General features: G+C 46.9%; 1 protein-coding gene across 2 annotated transcripts in view; it reads left to right on the top strand.

The window, feature by feature from the left end:
- Positions 1–15,049, top strand: part of GLG1 (golgi glycoprotein 1) — a 154,638-nt gene extending 139,589 nt beyond the window's left edge. For both annotated transcript variants that reach the window (XM_033219002.1, XM_033219001.1), the window contains 8 exons: positions 1,360–1,483; positions 2,204–2,346; positions 2,597–2,698; positions 5,296–5,403; positions 7,944–8,064; positions 9,166–9,272; positions 13,659–13,822; positions 14,869–15,049. In XM_033219002.1, the coding sequence (XP_033074893.1) occupies positions 1,360–1,483; positions 2,204–2,346; positions 2,597–2,698; positions 5,296–5,403; positions 7,944–8,064; positions 9,166–9,272; positions 13,659–13,822; positions 14,869–14,944 (945 nt within the window). In that variant the 3' untranslated portion in view covers positions 14,945–15,049. The remainder of the gene's footprint in view (positions 1–1,359; positions 1,484–2,203; positions 2,347–2,596; positions 2,699–5,295; positions 5,404–7,943; positions 8,065–9,165; positions 9,273–13,658; positions 13,823–14,868) is intronic.
- Positions 15,050–15,509: the final 460 nt, after the last annotated feature.

The following is a 15,509-nucleotide window of genomic DNA, read 5'->3' as shown; positions in this document are numbered from 1 at the left end:
TTAAAAAACTTAAAGGTTCTAGCTCCTTTATTTCAGCTTTCCTTTAAAATAAAATACTGCTTTTTACACTATCAAATAAATTCCAGAGAGAATTTTGAAAGTTACAGTGTAAGTCTTTTTAATTGGCCTGATGAAATTGAGTCATATGTAGAAATGGAAATGTCAGGCTCTGATCTGAAAGAGCTTTGGAAAATTTTCTAAAAGTCAGTGAGCAATCCATGTCTCCATAACAAGATGTCAGCAGATTGTAATCACACACTTTAGAGAACTAGAAACAGAACTAGGAAGAGAGGCTCGATGCTCAAGTGTCTCAACCAGAGTTTATCAGACACTGTGACACTTGAAGACATGGATTAGCAGAACAGAGATGGAGTTTATTACTAGTCCAAAACTGATCCCTGAATTAAAGGACATCAGTAAGTGTACAGTACAGGACCCTTGCCCTTTACTGCTTGGAAGGATTGTAGCCCTTTAGTTAAGATGAACCAAATGGGTCCTTACCCCACATCCTTGTTCACATTGGTTAGTGGAGAATTCCTAGGTTTTCCCACTGGAGTTGGGTAGATAGCACTTGAGGGCTGCACAGCCACCTGGTACAGTGTTACATTCATGCTTAAACAATAAGTAAGTTCCTGAGATGCCATCTAACTTTACATCACCCACTAGATAGGGAACCAATCCTGTGTAAGAACCAGTGAGGCAGTAGAAAGAAATGTGAGAAATAGTAGAGAATAAGTAAGAAAGGGGAAGTTGGGGTGGGGTGCATATTCAGGCCTAGCTGCTCCTCTGGTACCACGTGATGCCTTCAGGCTGCTGCTTTCATCAGCTTTCGGATAAATGTTAAGGGTGATCACAGGCTGGTCCAAGTGCAGTGCTACTTACAACTAATTGATCACAGTTACTTACAGATTTATTTGTTCTTCTACACTCCCATTGCTTCACTTGACTTGGCCTTAAAAAAAAAAAAAAAAAGTGGCCAGGCGCGATGGCTCACTCCTGTAATCCCAGCACTTTGGGAGGCTGAGGTGGGTGGATCACCTGATATCAGGAGTTCAAGACCAGCCTGGCCAACATGGTGAAACCTCGTCTCTACTAAAAAAAAAATACAAAAATGACCTGAGTGTGGTGATGCATGCATGTCATCCCCGCTGCTCGGGAGGCTGACTCGGGAGGCTGAGGCAGGAGAATCGCTTGAACTCGGGGGGCAGAGGTTGTAGTAAGCCGAGATTGTGCCACTGCACTCCAGCCTGGGTAACACCGCAAGACTCTGTCTCCAGAAAAAAAAAAAAAAAAAGTGGTCACAGATGGAGTTAATCGCCACATTTGGATAGCTGTTTGTATAAAACTGTTTCTTTGCAGAGATTCTGTCCAGAAGCAGATTCTAAAACCATGTTACAGTGCTTGAAGCAAAATAAAAACAGTGAACTGATGGATCCCAAGTGCAAACAGATGATAACGAAGCGCCAGATCACCCAGAACACAGGTAAGACCTCGGCTTGGCCCTCCTGGCCCCGTGGAGCATCTGGAGTTCAGTGGCCGCAGAGTGATCCAGTCAAACTCCCAGGGCTTTGTTGCCTGCGGATTTTAAGGGAGGAGTCTGTTAGCAGGAGGACTTCCACCTTTGAGGAGCATCCAGAAAAAAGGAGGGAGAGTCAGGGGAGAGAGGAGGCCACAAGAACCAGAAAACTGCCCTTGAAGAACGTTTAGAAGGAATCAGGGCCGGCATTCCTTGGAAAGAAAAATCTAGAAATTCAATAAAACTTCATGAGTGTGCCAGGAGAATGTACGGGTAATCTGGTTTGGAACAGAGACATTTCAGCTCTGGGTTGGAAGACCTCGTAACTTAATGGTCACAGTGAGTTGGATATTGTATTTCTTTCTCAGTGTTCTCAAAAATATCTGTTATGGGGAAGTTTGCTGATGTCCCCTTGATTTTTCTGAGGACTCATTAGAGTATTGGAGTCCCCACAAAACCCTGCAGAGTAGAAAGATTCCTGAGGACCTCCAGAAGTACTCGTTAACTAAGTCATATTGCTGATTAAAAACCGGGTAGTGAGAGCTCAGTAAATGTTTATTGAATAGACAAATCCATGGTTGTAGTCATGATCCTTGATATGATATGCTCCCTTTAGGAAGGTGGATATCTTAAAATGTGTGAATCAGGTGGAATGTTTTGTCACATGCTCACTGCTTTCTGCTGTAGATTACCGCTTAAACCCCATGCTAAGAAAAGCCTGTAAAGCTGACATTCCTAAATTCTGTCATGGTATCCTGACTAAGGCCAAGGATGATTCAGAATTAGAAGGACAAGTCATCTCTTGCCTCAAGCTGAGATATGCTGACCAGGTAAACGGGCCTGGGCTCTCCACAAAGGTGTATTTATGGAGCCTCTGGGAATTTTCTCTTTTGAAATCCCTAGCTTGCTCCTGTTTTCCCAGTACCGTTTTCATATCTTCCCGAACCTGCGGGGCTAAGGGGCCAGATCAAAAGCAGGTGTTTTGTTTTTTCTTGTTCTTTTTGTTTTTTTGTTTTTTTCATGTCCTGCAAAAGCTTCATTTTCTGATGAGCCCATGTATCCTCCCTTTGTCACATGCAGCGCCTGTCTTCAGACTGCGAAGACCAGATCCGAATCATTATCCAGGAGTCGGCCCTGGACTACCGCCTGGATCCTCAGCTCCAGCTGCACTGCTCAGACGAGGTGGGATTTGCGTGCAAAACTGGTTATGCGCAGAGCTGCTCAGAGAAGTTTCCATTGGAGAAAAGTTGTTTACTTTCTCTCCCTTCAGCTGTGAATGATCTGGTGAATTGAAGGTCATCTTCTAGGCTCTCCATGTTCTGCGTTCTTGTTCTCTATAACACTGAATTCAACTTGGCGTCAGTCTGACACTCTAAAGCGTTGTTCCATATTTCTCTGTTGAACAAGGGTGTTCTTTCATTATAGCTCTCTGTGTAAATTTGTTCTTCCCTTCTCCTTATTCTGTATGGTAAACCCAAGACTTGCCAGAAAGATAAAAGTACTTCCAGCTGGGCACAGTGGCTCACTCCTGTAATCCCAGCACTTTGGGAGGCCAAGGAGGGTGGATCCCCTGAGGTCAGGAGTTCACGACCAGCCTGGCTAACATGGCAAAACCCTGTCTCTACTGAAAACACAAAAAATTAGCCAGGTGCGGTGGCGCACACCTGTAATCCCAGCTACTCAGGAGGCTGAGGCAGGAGAATCGCTTGAACCCGGGAGACGGAGGTTGCAGTGAGTTGAGATTGTGCCACTGCACCCCAGCCTGGGCGACAGAGCAAGACTCTTGTCTCAAAAAAAAAAAAGGGCCAGGCGCGGTGGCTCACACCTGTAATCCCAACACTTCAGGAGGCTGAGGCAGGCGGATCATGAGGTCAGGAGATTGAAACCATCGTGGCTAACATGGTGAAACCCTGTCTCTACTAAAAAAAAAAAAAAAAAATTAGCCGGGTGTGGTGGCACACACCTGTAGTCCCAGCTACCCAGGAGGCTGAGGCAAGAGAATGGCATGAACCCAGGAGGAGGAGCTTGCAGTGAGCCGAGATCGCACCCCTGCACTCCAGCCTGGGTGACAGAGAGAGATTCTGTCTCAAAAAAAAGAAAAAAAAGTAGTTCTATAATGGCTTTAAGAAAGTGCCCATCTTTGGAAATTATTGGACTTCTTAGCTAGAAAAGGCCTTGTAGAGAACCCTGTTCAACATATTTCAGGAGCTCATAGCAAAAGCCATTACAAAAAAGCTCACTCATAAAACTGTCCAAAGAAAGTTAACGTTTTTGTCTTTGCTGTGGGCTATGTTTCTCAACTTCTGTGTATGTGTATGTGCACACTTTCAAGTTTTGAGTCTGGTTTGACCCCGAACCTATGTGAATGTCAAGCATTTGCTTTTAGTATTTTATTTGGTTATATATAACCTTGCTCCTGTGGAATCAAGTAGCAGCCTTCTTTTTGACAAGTCCTGAGATCTGACTCAAGTCTCACTGTTGACAGTGTAAAGATACATTTATTGATTTTCTACTCTGTGTGCCAGTCCTTGTGAAGAATGAAGCCTGGCCGGGCGCGGTGGCTCAAGCCTGTAATCCCAGCACTTTGGGAGGCCGAGACGGAAGGATCACGAGGTCAGGAGATCGAGACCATCCTGGCTAATACAGTGAAACCCCGTCTCTACTAAAAAAAATACAAAAAACTAGCCGGGCGACGAGGCGGGCGCCTGTAGTCCCAGCTACTCGGGAGGCTGAGACAGGAGAATGGCGTGAACCCGGGAGGCGGAGCTTGCAGTGAGCTGAGAGCCGGCCACTGCACTCCAGCCTGGGCGGCAGAGCAAGACTCCGTCTCAAAAAAAAAAAAAAAGAATGAAGCCTGGCATCCAATACAGGAGGAGGGGCATGAAACCCACCAGGAAGCTGTTTGAGATGAGCCCTGGCACAGGTGTGGGAGGATCATCAAACTGACATGTTGAGAGACCAAGGGTTTTGGTGATAGCAGTGCTACTGCCCCCGGCTTGTAAAACAGCAGTAGGCCAGTGAAGAGGGGGCACAGATCCTGCGGTGTCCAGAGCTGATTGGAATCACTAGACTCATCTGCTTTTGAAACTGTCAGTAAGGGCCGGGTGTGGTGGCTCACGCCTGTAATCCCAGCACTTTGGGAGGCCAAGGCAGTAGGATCACCTGAGGTCAGGAGTTTGAGACCAGCCTGGCCAACATGGCGAAACCCCATCTCTACTAAAAATATAAAAATCAGGCCAGGTGCGATGGCTCATGCTCTGTAATCCCAGCCTTTTGGGAAGCCAAGGCGGGCGATCACCTGAAGTCAAGAGTTTGAGACTAGCCTGACCAACATGGAGAAACTCTGTCTCCACTAAAAGTACAAAATTAGCTCGGTGTGGTAGCACATACCTGTAATTCCAGCCACTCGGGAAGCAGAGGCAAGAGATTTGCTTGAACACGAGAGGCAGAGGTTGTGAGCCGGGATTGTGCCATTGTACTTCAGCCTGGGCAACAAGAGCAAGACTCTGTCTCAAAAAAAAAAAAGAGAAAAGAAAAATCAACCAAGAATGGTGGCAGGTGCCTATAGTCCCAGCTACTCAGGAGGCTGAGGCAGGAGAATCACTTGAACCTGGGAGGCAGAGGGTGCAGTGAGCCGAGATTGTACCCCTGTACTCCAGCCTGGGTGGCAGAGCTTGACTCTGTCTCAAAAAACAAACAAAAAAAAAAAGAAGAAGAAACTATCGGTTCATTTCTGTGCTCAGTGGGGTGGCTTTGTTTTTTTTTTGTCTCCTGAACAGATCTCCAGTCTATGTGCTGAAGAAGCAGCAGCCCAAGAGCAGACAGGTCAGGTGGAAGAGTGCCTCAAAGTCAACCTGCTCAAGATCAAAACAGAACTGTGTAAAAAGGTAAACACCGCCACCTTGTTTTCCTCGCTTCATTTTCTTTTTTTTTTTTTTCCTCTTCCTTTTAATGCTGTAGTCTGCCTACCTTGGTAATAAAACCAAAAATCTAAACCTTCTGCCCAGCGCTCTTTTCTTGCTGTTCCTTCTTACCAAACTTTCATTTGGTCTTGACCGCTTACCTACAATGTGAATATTCTTTTCACGTGTACTGATTACATGACTATGTCTCATCCCCATGACTAGATCGTTGTTTAAAGACACCGTGAGTGTGATACCAAACCTAAATGCCAGTAGCAATACATCAATCAGTAAATGTTCCACATTCATAGAAATCAGTGAAACTAAAACTAGTTCATTTCAGAAATGTTATATAAAAACATTTGTCAGCCAGGCGTGGTGGCTCATGCCTGTGATCCCAGCACTTTGGGAGGCCAAGGCAGCTGGATCACGAGGTCAAGAGATCAAGACCATCCTGACCAACATGGTGAAATCCCATCTCTACTAAAAATACAAAAATTAGCTGGGCGTGGTGGCGCACGCCTGTAGTCCCAGCTACTCGGGAGGCTGAGGCCGGAGAATCACTTGAACCCAGGAGGCAGAGGTTACAGTGAGCTGAGATCACACCACTTCACTCCAGCCTGGTGACAGAGTGAGGCTCCATCTCAGAAAAAGATTTTTTTTTGTCAAAATATGATCACTAAACTATCTTGCAAAATTGAAAATGAAATAATATACTTGATCTTTTTTAAAAAAGTAACTTTTTTCTTTTTTTTGAGACAGAGTCTCGCTCTGTTGCCCAGGCTGGAGTGTTGTGGTGCTATCTCGGCTCACTACAAGCTCCACCTCCCGGGTTCATGCCATTCTCCTGCCTCAGCCTCCCAAGTAGTTGGGACTACAGGCGCCCACCACCCCGTCTAATTTTTTTGTATTTTTAGTAGAGGCGGGGTTTCACTGTGTTAGCCAGGATGGTCTCAATCTCCTAACCTCGTGATCCACCTGTCTTGGCCTACCAAAGTGCTGGTGGGATTACAGGCATGAGCCACCACGCCTGGCCAAAATTAACCTTTTAAAAAGGAGTTTCATTGCTGTCATTATGGAATCATTGGGAATATTGTGTGTGAATTTTTCATCTGTTAAAAATGTTCCTGATTCCACATTTCTGAGGAATGGTGGGAGTGGTCAAAAGCTAGATCCGTATATTTTCCTTTGCCTCCTTTATCATCACATGATCCCATGTAACTTTGGGGCGGATTTTAGAATATTGTTTGGCCTTTGGTTTTTGGTTTTGATTTCTCTCACTATTGTTTTATAGGAACTAGAGTCTTGTCTGGAGCATACTAACTTTTATTTATGGAAACATTTCTGGCCTATCATTACCTCCCAACGTTCCATTATGTATAAATGGAGAATCTGCAGAGTTGATTTCAGTTCCATCGTGTTGATATTTCTCTCATTCAGGACATCTATAAACACAAATAAGAATTGCTCTTGTAGTAGATGTTATGCCCTGTCCATTCTGTTTTTTTTTTTTTCTGAGGACAACGGTAAAGTAGAACATTTTTAAACAAATATGTCTTTATCTAACTGGAATTTTTTTGTTTTTGTTAGAGATAGGGTCTCACTCTGTCTCCCAGGATGGAGGGCAGTGGTACAGTCATAGCTCACTGAACCTCAAACTGGGCTCAAGTGATCCTGCCATCACAACCTCCCAGGTGGCTAGGACTGCAGGGCACACGATTATGCCCAGCTAATTTTTTTTTTTTTAAATTTTCTATAGAGATGGGTGTCTTGCTATATTACCCACACAGGTCTCAAACTCCTACCTTGGCCTCCCATAGTACTGGGATTATAGGCATGAGCCACCACCCCAGTCCTGATTGAGAATTTTAATATAGCATATTACTCTGATTTTAAGATTTCATGTTTTATATTTCTTTTTTTTTTTTTTTTTTTTGAGACGGAGTCTCGCTCTGTCGCCCAGGCTGGAGTGCAGTGGCCGGATCTCAGCTCACTGCAAGCTCCGCCTCCCGGGTTTACACCATTCTCTCGCCTCAGCCTCCCGAGTAGCTGGGACTACAGGCGCCCGCCATCTCGCCCGGCTAATTTTTTGTATTTTTTTTTAGTAGAGACGGGGTTTCACAGTGTTAGCCAGGATGGTCTCGATCTCCTGACCTCGTGATCCGCCCGTCGTTTTTATATTTCTTAAAGTAACACAGTAATTGTACCACACCAATAAAAATATTAACATTTAGGTACTTTAAAACTATATGACATGACATATGGGAATGCCAAAACCCAAATCTGATCTTATAGTCACTTACAGTTCCCTGCTTTTTTTAAACACACAGTTTTGTATCTCTGAAAGGTAGTTACTCATCTGCGTTCTGTACATCATCACCACCTTGCAACCTGTCCCAAAGTGGTCTCTGTTGTTAGCCCTCAACTTTCCCCCCTTGTTTATTTGTATATGAAGTATTTACAGACAACAGATCTGATGCATTTACCCTTCAAAAGCTCTGTCCGCAATGACCCTCCCTTTCCAGGAAGTCTTAAACATGCTGAAAGAAAGCAAAGCAGACATCTTTGTTGATCCGGTGCTTCATACTGCTTGTGCTCTGGACATTAAACACCACTGTGCAGCCATCACCCCTGGCCGCGGGCGTCGTAAGTCTGTGTTCACTCTGATCCTGTCTGAACTCTCTTGGGAAGAGCAAAGATTCCCTATTAGACATCAGTTGCAGCTACTGTGGTCTGTAGTTGTAGCCCAGTCATAGACAGCATTCCCTGGGGACTTGGGTGATGCCAAAACTAGGCCTTTATGGCATCATGAATTTAGGAATAAACCTGCAAGTCTGAACTGACCTCGTCATGACCAGAGCTAAAGATGTGATGAACAGGGAGAGTTGAGGTATTTGTTAGGGAAGCAGAAGTTAAAGTCATCATCATGGTCTTTTTCCTGGTGCCCAAACTAAAAGACAGCTTCATACACTTCCAGGTGGCCACAGTGAACTCAGTAGACAGGTTCTGTGTGAGGAGGGAGCCAAGGCAGGTGTGAAAGCTCTTTCTGAGCCACGTATGCCCAATAAAATGAATAGAAGTTATTTGTTTTTATTTTTTATTTTTTTTTTGAGACAGAGTCTCACTCTGTCGCCCAGGCTGGAGGGTGGTGGCACGATCTCGGCTCACTGCAACCTCCACCTCCTGGGTACAAGTTATTTTCCCACCTTAACCTCCTGAGTAGCTGAGACTACAGGCACCCACCACTATGCCTGGCTCGTTTTTGTATTTTTTTAGTAGAGACAAGGTTTTGCCATATTAGCCAGGCTGGTCTCAAACTCCTGACTTCAAATGATCCACCCACCTTGGCCTCCCAAAGTGCTGGGATTACAGGCGTGAGCCACTATGCCCAGCTGTTTTCGTTTTAATTTTTTGAAACAAGGTCTTACTATATTGTAGTTTCAAACTCCTGGGCTCAAGGGATCCTCCTGCCTCAGCTTCCTGAGTATCTGGGATTATAGGTGTTTGCTACCACACCCGGCTCTAAAAATAAGGAGGTTTTAAGAGAGGCTTTGGACGCCAACCCTGGAGGTTATATATCGTTTCTCTCCATTGTTGGATCCTGGGTCAAGTTTCCTAGTATGTATTTAACTTTGTTGAGCCTACAGATCTGAATTCTCTGGTGGTTGTGTACCCTTTTCCCCATCTCTACAGAAATGTCTCTATTCTGTACAATTTCAGGTTCTTCTTATTCGTTTCCTCCCACAGAAATGTCCTGTCTCATGGAAGCACTGGAGGATAAGCGGGTGAGGTTACAACCCGAGTGTAAAAAGCGCCTCAATGATCGGATTGAAATGTGGAGTTACGCAGCAAAGGTAATGACCAAGAGAATCTCCTTTTTTAAAAAAATTTAAAAATATGGAACACTTCATCAATTTGCATGTCATCCTTGAGCAAAGGCCATGCTGCTCTCCTCGCTGTGGTTGTCCAGTCTCTCCTAGATATTGCACTGGTCTTGTCCTTATTGTGAGGCTAGCAATAAGTGTGTTTGAAAACGTGGTCAGTGTACTTTTAAAATTCCTTGGCTGTCCATGAGCCTGGAGCCATCTCCCTGTACGTCGGACTGTCTGCATGGCTTTGCCAGGGTCACTCCTTTCTCAGTTTGCCCACTGTTCACTTCTGAAAAGTGAGTCACCCAAAGAGAAAAGAGATGTCACGCTCATGGCAAAAGAAAGAAATCTAGCCTCGCCTATCTTGAAGCTTGTTTTTATCATTTTACAGTCTTCAGGAGAAAAATACATGTATGAGGCCAATACTCATCTGGTCTGGAACATAAGAAGGGGATGAAGAGGGACCGTAGGACACTCATGAATGTGTATGATACCCAGGGAGACTTGGGCTAGGGGAAATTTTTCCTACAGAAGTTCAGCCTCAGTGAGAAGAATAACAGTTCTTCTCGTGTATACATTGCTTTGTAGTTTACATAACACTTTGGTGGACATATTGCCTCATATGAACCTTGAAACCCTGTGAGGTGAGTAGAATGACTATTTCCTCACTTTACGTTGAAGGAAATTGACTTCAGAGGTCATGACTTGCCCAGAGTCCCTCTGGTTTTTAGATCCATGCTTTTGTATCAACTCATATTGGGATAGACATTTGTAGTGGCCTAAGATCAAGAGAGTAATCCCAGGACCACCCCTCCTTCCTGACCAATTTTATCACCCATGTACTTCCAAGTCAAGGATAACAAGGCAAGAGGAACAATCAGAGAAAGTCTTCATCGCTCAATAGCAGGAAGGTACCGGGGAGGGCCCGTCTGTCACAGTAGTCAACACTCTCCTCACCCCTCTTCCAAGGGAAGAAAGTTGCCTTTGAAGCCAGTGGCTCAGGGAAGCGGCAGCAGGAGATGCTGCATTACTTCATTCTCCCTCATTGTATCCACTCCTTTGAGCTGTGTATTACTGCTTCGGAGTGACTCAGAGTAATTCACGGCTTATTTTGTGTTGGCAACTATTGGAGCTCAAATCTCATTCATCTCACGCCTCCCTACTCTGTTCTGTGTACATGATATGAGCATAGAAATAGCCCAGATGCCTCTGAGCCACACCATCTCAGCAGCCGGGCCAGGACGCAAAAGAATGGGCCCATGTGCGCCTGGGGACCCTTTTGGTCCGATTCTGCCATAGCAGGCTACCACTGAGGTCCGTTAGGGAAAGCATTGGAAAACTGAGGATGAAAACTAGCTGACATTAAATTATAAATGTCCACAAGTGGAGGACGGTTAAATATATTCTGTCAGTGTAAGTCTTGTTTACGGTGCAGTGATGCGAACATGGCTCACTGCAGCCTCCAACTCCTGGGCTCAAGTGATCGTCTTTGAATAGCTGGGACCACAGGTGCATGCCACCACACCCAGCTAATTTTATAATTTTTTTTTTTTTTTTTTTTTTGAGGCGGTGTCTCGCTCTGTCGCCCGGACTGGAGTGTAGTGGCCGGATCTCAGCTCACTGCAAGCTCCGCCTCCCGGGTTCACGCCATTCTCCTGCCTCAGCCTCCCGAGCAGCTGGGACTACAGGCGCCCGCCACCTCGCCCAGCTAGTTTTTTTTGTATTTTTAGTAGAGACGGGGTTTCACCGTGTTAGCCAGGATGGTCTCGATCTCCTGACCTCGTGATCTGCCCGTCTCGGCCTCCCAAAGTGCTGGGATTACAGGCTTGAGTCACCACGCCCGGCCTAATTTTATAATTTTTTTGTGGAGACAAGGTCTTGGCTATGTTGTCCAGACTGGTCTCGGCTTGCACATTGTTTTTGATGTGGGAAATGCTTATAATATAATGGTGAATGGGCTGGGCGCGGTGGCTCAAGCCTGTAATCCCAGCACTTTGGGAGGCCGAGACGGGCGGATCACGAGGTCAGGAGATCGAGACCATCCTGGCTAACACGGTGAAACCCCATCTCTACTAAAAAAATACAAAAAACTAGCCGGGCGCGGTGACGGGCGCCTGTAGTCCCAGCAACTCGGGAGGCTGAGGCAGGAGAATGGCTTAAACCCAGGAGGCGGAGCTTGCAGTAAGCTGAGATCCGGCCACAGCACTCCAGCCTGGGCGGCAGAGCGAGACTCCGTCTCAAAAAAAAAAAAAAAAAGGTGAATGAAAAAAGTCAAAATACAGGCTGGGTCAGTGGCTCACACCTATAATCCCAGCACCTTGGGAGACTGAGGCAGGAGGATCACTTGAGCCCAGGAGTTCGAGACCAGCTTGGGCAACATAGGGAGTCCCCATCTCTACAAAAAAAACCAAACTTTTTTTTTTTTTTTGAGACGGATTCTCGCCCTGTTGCCCAGGCTGGAGTCCACTAGTGCAGTCTCGGCTCATTGCATCCTCCGCCTCCCAGGTTCAAGTGACTCTCCTGCCTCAGCCTCCCCAGTAGCTGGGATTGCAGGCGAGCACCACCATGCCCAGCTAGTTTTTGTGTTTTTAGTAGAGACAGGGCTTCACCATGTTGGCCAGGCTGGTCTCAAACTCCTGACTTCGTGGTCCACCATCTCGGCCTCCGAAAGTGCTGGGATTATAGGCGTGAGCCACCACACCTGGTTGAGAAAAATTTTTTAATTAGCCAGGCATGGTGGTGCACTTGTAGTCTCAGCTATTCAAGAGGCTGAGGTAGGAGGATCCCTTGAGCCCCGGAGTTTGAGTCTGTAGTGAGCTGTGATCACACCACTGTGCGCCCACCCGGGCAATAGAGTGAGACCCCAACTCAGTGAAAAAAAAAGCCAAAATAGAGAATTTACAAAAAATATAGAATTTACAAGACCAGGCATGGTGGCTCACGCCAGCACTTTGGGAGGCCGAGGCGGGTGGATCACAAGGTCAGGAGTTCGAGACCAGCCTGCCCAACATAGTGAAACCCCCCCCCGTCTCTACTAAAAATACCAAAAAAATTAGCTGTGCATGGTGGTGTGTGCCTGTAGTCCCAGCTACTCGTGTGGGTGAAGGAGGAGAATCGCTTAAACCCGGGAGGCAGAGGTTGTGGTGAGCTGACATTGTGCCACTGCACAATGCCTGGGTAACAGAATGGGACTCCGTCTCAAAAAAAAAAAAAATTGAATTTACAAAATATAGAATGTACAAAACAGTCTCAGCTTTTCTCTTTTTTAAAGAAAAGGAGCGGCCGGGCACGGTGGCTCAAGCCTGTAATCCCAGCACTTTGGGAGGCCGAGACGGGCCGATCACGAGGTCAGGAGATCGAGACCATCCTGGCTAACACGGTGAAACCCTGTCTCTACTAAAAATACAAAAACTAGCCGGGCGAGGTGGCGGGGGCCTGTAGTCCCAGCTGCTCGGGAGGCTGAGGCAGGAGAATGGTGTAAACCCAGGAGGCGGAGCTTGCAGTGAGCTGAGATCCGGCCACTGCACTCCAGTCCGGGCGACAGAGCGAGACTCCGCCTCAAAAAAAAAAGAAGAAAAGGAGCAAATGCAGTTAAAGAGCATAAATCAAAAGATAGAAGAACTTGTGGCCTTGTAGAAGTCATTTAACAGGCCGGGCGCGGTGGCTCATGCCTGTAATCCCAGCACTTTGGGAGGCTGAGGCCGGGCGGATCACGAGGTCAGGAGTTCGAGACCATCCTCGCTAACACGGTGAAACCCTGTCTCTACTAAAACTACAAAAAAAGTTAGCCAGGCGTGGTGGTGGGCACCTGTAGTCCCAGCTACTCCGGAGGCTGAGGCGGGAGAATGGCATGAACCCGGGAGGCGCAGCTTGCAATGAGCCGAGATGGTGCCACTGCACTCCGGCCTGGGCGACAGAGCAAGACTCTGTCTCCAAAAAAAAAAAAAAAAAGAAAAAAGAAAAAGAAGTCATTTAACCATGCTCACCCCCGGGCACTGACTCTCCATCCAGAGTATGGGAGTGGTGAAATCTGACTGCTAGGCTTGGTGTGAGGACTAAATGAGCGAGGGCAGGGGGAGCCCGGCACATCTTCAGTGTTGTGATGTTAGTGGTGATCACTGTGATGGAATCGTGGGTGACTGCACCACTTTGTCTCTTTCTGTAGTTCTAATCTTGTGCAGTAGACGTGTGTATAGTTTTATGATCAGGAAAAAGAGTTGTAGCTCTGTGTTGATTTTTCTTATCTCCTGCCCTCCCTCTCCAAAAGAAAAGACATAAATTAAACTAGGAACTGAGAGGGATAAGTTAGACCTAGCACTGCCACCAGCCCAGTGCTGTCTCAGAGAATCATGTTGCCCTGTGTCATTCTAGGTGGCCCCAGCAGATGGCTTCTCTGATCTTGCCATGCAAGTAATGACATCTCCGTCTAAGAACTACATTCTCTCTGTGATCAGTGGGAGCATCTGTATATTGTTCCTGATTGGTCTGATGTGTGGACGGATCACCAAGCGAGTGACACGAGAGCTCAAGGACAGGTAGAGCCACCTTGACCACCAAAGGAACTACCTATCCAGTGCCCAGTTTGTACAGCCCTCTTGTATAGCATCCCCACTCACCTCACTCTTCTCAGAGGTGACACCAACCCCGTGTTAGAGCATCAGCAGGTGTCCACTGCGTTGTCCCGTCCAGCCTCCACTCATGTCCATGGTGTCCTCCTCCTCCTCACCGTTCGTGCAGCAGCAGCAGCTGGCCGCTGGGGTTACTGCCTTTGTTGGCAAACTTGGGTTTACCTGCCTGTAGACAAGTTTCTCTCATACCAACAGAACTTCCGGTACTTCCAGAACCAACTCACCTGACCTGCAACTCAAAGGCTTTTTTTAAGAAAACCACCAAAAAAAAAAAAATTTTTTTAAAGAAAAAAATGTATATAGTAACGCATCTCCTCCAGGGTTGATTTGGGCAATGAGGTTATTTCTTTCCTATGACTGTGTAAAACAAAGACAGGACTTGGAGGGGAAGCGCACCACCCAGTGTGCCATGACTGAGGTGTCTCGTTCATCTCTCAGAAGCACCTTGGGGCCTCGCCAGGGCCATGGTCTTCACCGAGGAGTGGGTGGGCAGCCGTTCCCCAGGCTGTGTGGGGTCCTGCTTTCTTCTGCTGAGACAGTGACGCTTCACAGTTTCTGCCCTAATCAGCCATTGCTGGTCACAGCCCCACGGCCATGGGTATTTCTGTGGTTTCCTCACTTCGTTGAAGCAAAGCATGAGCCTCCCTAGACCAAGGGCAGCTGGGGAGGGGAAGGGACCGGAAGTTTGTGAAGTTGAACAATCCATCCATCTGCACTGAGAGGCTGGATCCCAAGTCCCAGGGCAGCAGGATCCCAGGAACCTTCCTCCTCCAGGGCAGCACAGGACTCAGCCGTGTCTGGACCGGCCCTGCTGAGGCTGCAGTTACTCCGGAAGCTCTGCGCTTCATCGGGAGGCGGGACTGTGGTGGGAGGGGTCCTTGAAGATGGGTGTGGGGAGCAGCGGGACAGGAAGTGGGAGCCAGGGGTTTGACTCACTTTGCTTTACTTTTCAGGCTACAATACAGGTCAGAGACAATGGCTTATAAAGGTTTAGTGTGGTCTCAGGATGTGACAGGCAGTCCAGCCTGACCTTTCTGCACACTCCAGACAAACTTCCCAGACAAGCTCCTTTGTGCCTCCACGTTGAGAGGATGTGGAAAGTTATCACATTAAAAGATGGAGGATTTGCTCTGTTTTTTTTCTTTTTGTCCATTTGCTGCGTGTACCCACTCTGGTAGGCATTGGCTAAATGTTGTATTTTGGTGACTCATCAACCTTTGCAGAATATGGGCTTTATAGAAGCAATATTCTTGGCCATCCCGCCTCATTCCTCCAGTGTGGAGATGCCAAGTCTGGGGTGTGAAAGGGAGGGGTCTGGACATCATGGTTCAGCCTGGCTCTCCTTTAGTTTAGTTTGGGGCATGAGATCACAGTGGCTGCACAAGAGAGCAGTGTGTACAGTAGGAGATCTATTTATATAATATATATTTTATTAACCTGTTAGATGTCCACAAAGTATTATAAATCACGTGCCTAAAACTGTCCACGTAGACCAAGGCCTGCCCTCGGCGACCCCACTCCTGCCTCTGCTCTGCACGGGCCACGCGCGCTGCAGGACCAGAGCGACACTCGTCTTCCCTGAAGGGTGTTCAGT

This window comes from Trachypithecus francoisi, unplaced genomic scaffold, assembly GCF_009764315.1.
Source record: "Trachypithecus francoisi isolate TF-2019V2 unplaced genomic scaffold, Tfra_2.0 Lachesis_group10, whole genome shotgun sequence".
NCBI classification, from domain to species: Eukaryota; Metazoa; Chordata; class Mammalia; order Primates; family Cercopithecidae; genus Trachypithecus; species Trachypithecus francoisi.
Note: the sequence above shows the minus strand (reverse complement) of the source record. Positions and strands in the feature narration are given on the sequence as shown.